General features: G+C 32.8%; 1 protein-coding gene across 1 annotated transcript; it reads left to right on the forward strand.

Annotated features, from left to right (window-relative positions):
- Window positions 1–1753: 1753 nt before the first annotated feature.
- Window positions 1754–3008, forward strand: LOC124890468 (the record flags this gene model as incomplete). Its single annotated transcript, XM_047402304.1, has 2 exons — window positions 1754–2334; window positions 2526–3008. Coding segments are annotated over exons 1-2 (1064 nt in total), but the record flags the coding sequence as incomplete, so codon positions are not given.
- Window positions 3009–4495: the final 1487 nt, after the last annotated feature.

Here is a 4495-nt window from a genome sequence, read left to right on the forward strand (position 1 = left end):
TGGATAGTGATCATGCTACTTTTAAATTATTATCTGAAAGTGATTTTACTCCTTATCGTGAAATATGTAAGTTCATGCATATTGGTCTAATTCAAGTTGCATTTAAACCACTAACCCTGCAAGGTTTGCCTGAAAGCTTTATTGCAGCTTTAAGAGATGGCCAAAATAAAAATTGGAAGAAGTCTCTTATTGGGGCAGTCCAAACAAGTTTGGCTTATGGCCCGGTGTATTTTAATGCTTATCCTAATTTGCAGATATCTCTCACTGATGAGAATTCTTTGGATGCATTAATTGTAAGTATTAAATTGCATGGGTATAATTACATACCTGGCACTGAGGTTATATGTATTTGTTATAGAATATATTATAAACCTCTTCATACTTTAAATCTAATGCGCAGAATGATAGATTTTAAGAATGAAACCATTTTGATGGAAACAAACTTTTGTAGGTCCAAAGTTGTTACTAGACGACCTATAAAATGGGATGAAATTAATTTCCCAAAAGAATGGATCCTTGAGGATACAGCTCCTCCTCAAACTGATCTCAATGAAGAGATTTCAGAGGTAGAACAATCCATTGATGTTACTGTTCGAATCAAATTTTCTGATTCATTACCTTTAATAAATAGAACTGATGATTTGCATGTTGCAACATCATCGAGATTAACAAGATCAACATCTTCATACATATCGCCTATTGATTATATTGTTAGATCTCCATCTTGAGCTTCTACATCTCATATTAGAGAAAGCACTAGAATGAATAGCATCAGGATTGATAGCAACAATATTGTTACTGCAATCCCTGATATGGATCCAACTGAGTCCGAAATGGAATTTCCAACTAGTTTAAAATGAATAACAACCAAATTGATTTTAGTCCAGGATCTCTGGCAAGGAAAAGAATTTCTGAAGAATTCTATAAACCTAGATGGGAATTGTTCCAATGGTTTTTTAAAAATTTTAACAAAGAAGGAAAAACTGCTTTTCAGAATGAATTTTATGCAAATCCTGTTGTGCATAATAAAATAATTGCTTTTGTGCCCTGGTTTATGGCCAGATATGTGGATAGTTATATTTCCATGATAGCTAAGGAATTTAAATTGTTTACTGGAGAAATTACTACTTCAGTACTACTCCCTCCCCCCAATAGTCTTTTCAAATTGGAAACAATGATAAGGTAGTTCATTTTACAGCTTTTGCTAAGCTAATTGAGAATGATACTGCCCTTATTACTACATGAAATATCGACATAATGCTTAAATAGCACAATTATGCTACTTACTATATGAGCATCTTAGGAGAGCAAATCATTGCTCTACATAAAAAAAATGGATAAGGACCTATCTGAATTAAAAAAGATAGAGCTTAGTAATACTAAGCAATCAGACCTTAAACAAAAGAACCCAGTAGTTGTGGCTACTCCTACTATCCAACCTCCTCCTGAAATCAAAGATTTTAAAATAGCTAGTGACTTAGATAATATCAAAAAGTTTCGTGGATTAAAAATAAATCCTATCCGCGATGAAAATTTTACAGGAGACAATGGTGGGCATGATACTCCTATTGAGGTAAATAAGATTTATAATAAATTCTCTAGGAAACCAACCCAAAAAATATTTTATTATCCAAGATCGACTCCTCAAGATGTTTTATTTGAAGAATAAAGTTTATGTGTTCCTAATAGTTTCAGAGGAGATGAAATCTACGAGTGGAATGTAAATGACTTATCTGATAGGCAGATATCCATAATGGTACATAGAATGTTGATGTACAGTATCATTTGTAAAGCCAATGCCAAGGCTAATAATAAGGGTATAGCCAAAATGATTATGGCAGGGTTTATTAGTCAGCTCAAAGGCTGGTGGGATAATTATCTTACCAAAGACCACAAAACCAAAATTATCCAATCAGTAGTAAAGACAAAAGATGGCCAAGAGGTCATGAACGCTGTCTATACTTTGATTATTAATATCATTGAGCACTTCTCTGGAAGATGGTCCGACAATAGTGAAAGTAGTCGGACTATGCTCCAAAATCTTAGATGTAAGACTTTGACATCATGGAAATGGTATAAAGATGTTTTTCTTTCTAGAGTCATGGAATTACCTGAGAGTAATAGCCCTCATTGGAAGTCTGAGTTTGTAGATGGTCTTCCCATGTTATTTGCTGAAAGAGTTAAGAAAACCCTTAAAGGTCCTAATGTAAGTATTAGCTATGCGGCTTATACCTATGGTAACCTTATAAAGGTTATTACTCAAGGGAGTTTAGCTTTATGTAATGTGATTAAGTTAAACCAGCAGGTAAAGAAGTACCATTTTACTGAGAGACAGTAGTTAGGAGAATTCTGTGAACAATTTGCATAGATATCCCCAAAACCTATAGAGAATATCATAAGAAGAAGAAATACTCTGAGGAAATAAAGTCTAAAAATATTGAGAAAAAAAGTAAGAGAAAAGAGGATTACAAATCCAAGAAGGCTTATAGAAAAGCCAAAAAGACCAACGCTTGTTACTGATGTAGGAGAGTAGATCACTTTGCAAAAGATTGCAAAGTAAACAGCAAGATCAAGAGACTTACTATAGATTATGAGATTAAAGAATCTCTGTGTAAAACTTTGCCGAATTCCTCTCCAGAAAATTCCAGTCCGGACCATAGTGACAATAAGGAACAAAATGATTCAATTGATGAGGACCTGGGAGTTCTCCACCAAGAAGATTATATGCCTTCTGAGGATGAATGTATACCATGCCAAGAAGGGCAAACCTGTGAGAACAAAGAAGAAAATGATCTTCTGTATAACATCATAGCTCAATTTCAAGATATTGAAATTAATGTCCTGGAGGATGACAAATTAGCAGCTCTACTAGAAATGTTAAAAGAGCTAAGTAAGGAGAATGATAAACCTTCCACCATTTCTTCCCCTATTCAGGAGGAACTGCATATTATTCCCTTCCAAAAAGGTTCTTATACCATGACTGAAGTTAATAGACTTCTAAGAGAAAGGTAAAAGGTTGAAGCGATTCTAGCAACAACCTAAGACCTTAAGAACGAGATAGATAATCTCAAAAAGGAAATATCCTTTCTTAAGAGTCATAATTTGGCATTAGACCAAAGGGTTTCTGCTTTAGAAAACCCAAAATTATTACCTGCTAAAAGTAGCCAAACTCTCCCTGAAGGAGATTTTCTTAAAACCTTAGAAGAAGTCGCTCATCAATATTTCTATGCAAAGGTAACACTTTTAATTGATTACAATTATAAGAAGGAATTTACAGCTCTCATTGATAGTGGGGCAGGCTGTAACTGTATTCAAGAAGGTATGATACCTTCAAGATATTTTGTAAAAACCACTAATACCGTGAAAAATGCAAGTGGTCACAAAATGGGGGTAGAATATAAAATCCCGAAAGCTTACATTTGTAAAAATAAGGTTTGTATGCCTGAAAATTTTGTTTTGGTCAAAGATATTACTGATGAAATTATCTTAGGGAAACCATGGTTTCTACATTTATATCATTTGGTCCGATGGGATAAAAAGGGTATCGTTGGTACTTTTGAATATAAACATATTTAATTTGAATGGTCTGATCCACCATATACAAGATACTTAAACCTGATTAAAGAAAAGATTATTTCAAAAAATAAGAAAATGAGATTTTTAAAGAATGAAATTTGCAGTTTGACTAATAATGAAACCCTTCAAAATCCAAAGTTACTTGGAAAAATTGAGTTTCTAAAAAAACAGTTGTCAATTCAAATTTGTGGAGATCATCTAAATATTTTTGGCAAAGGAAACAAGATGTTGTTAGTCTTCCATATGAAAATGATTTCCAAGAAGGTAATATACCTACTAAGGCCAGACCTTATCAAATGAATTCCGACTATTTAGAATTACGTAAAAAAAAATTGAATCTGTTTTGCATAAAGGCCTTATTAGACCTTCTAAATCCCTATGGTCATGTACTGCATTTTATGTGAATAAACATGCAGAACAAGAACGAGAAGTTCCGAAGCTAGTTATTAACTACAAACCTTTGAATAAAGTCCTCAAATGGATTAGATATCCAATTCCTAATAAAAAGGATTTGTTAGATCGTTTGCATGATGCTCTAATATTTTCAAAATTTCATTTGAAATCAGGCTATTGGCAAACCCAACTTTTGGAAAAAGATAAATACAAAATTACTTTTAATGTTCCAATGGGGAAATTTGAATGGAATGTTATACCTTTTGGGTGAAAAATGACCCTTCAGAATTTAAAAATATCATGAATGATATTTTTATGCCATATAGCAATTTTATTATTATCTATATTGATGATATTTTGGTATTCTCAAAAAATATAGAGACACACTTTAAACATCTGGACCTTTTTAAACAGATCATTATACAAAATGGCCTAGTAATTTCGAGGCCAAAGATGTCTTATTCCAAACAAAAGTCCGATTTTTAGGACATATTATTGAACAAGGAAAGATTATTCCCATCAATAG

This window comes from Capsicum annuum, unplaced genomic scaffold (assembly GCF_002878395.1).
Source record: "Capsicum annuum cultivar UCD-10X-F1 unplaced genomic scaffold, UCD10Xv1.1 ctg18382, whole genome shotgun sequence".
Classification (NCBI taxonomy): Eukaryota; Viridiplantae; Streptophyta; class Magnoliopsida; order Solanales; family Solanaceae; genus Capsicum; species Capsicum annuum.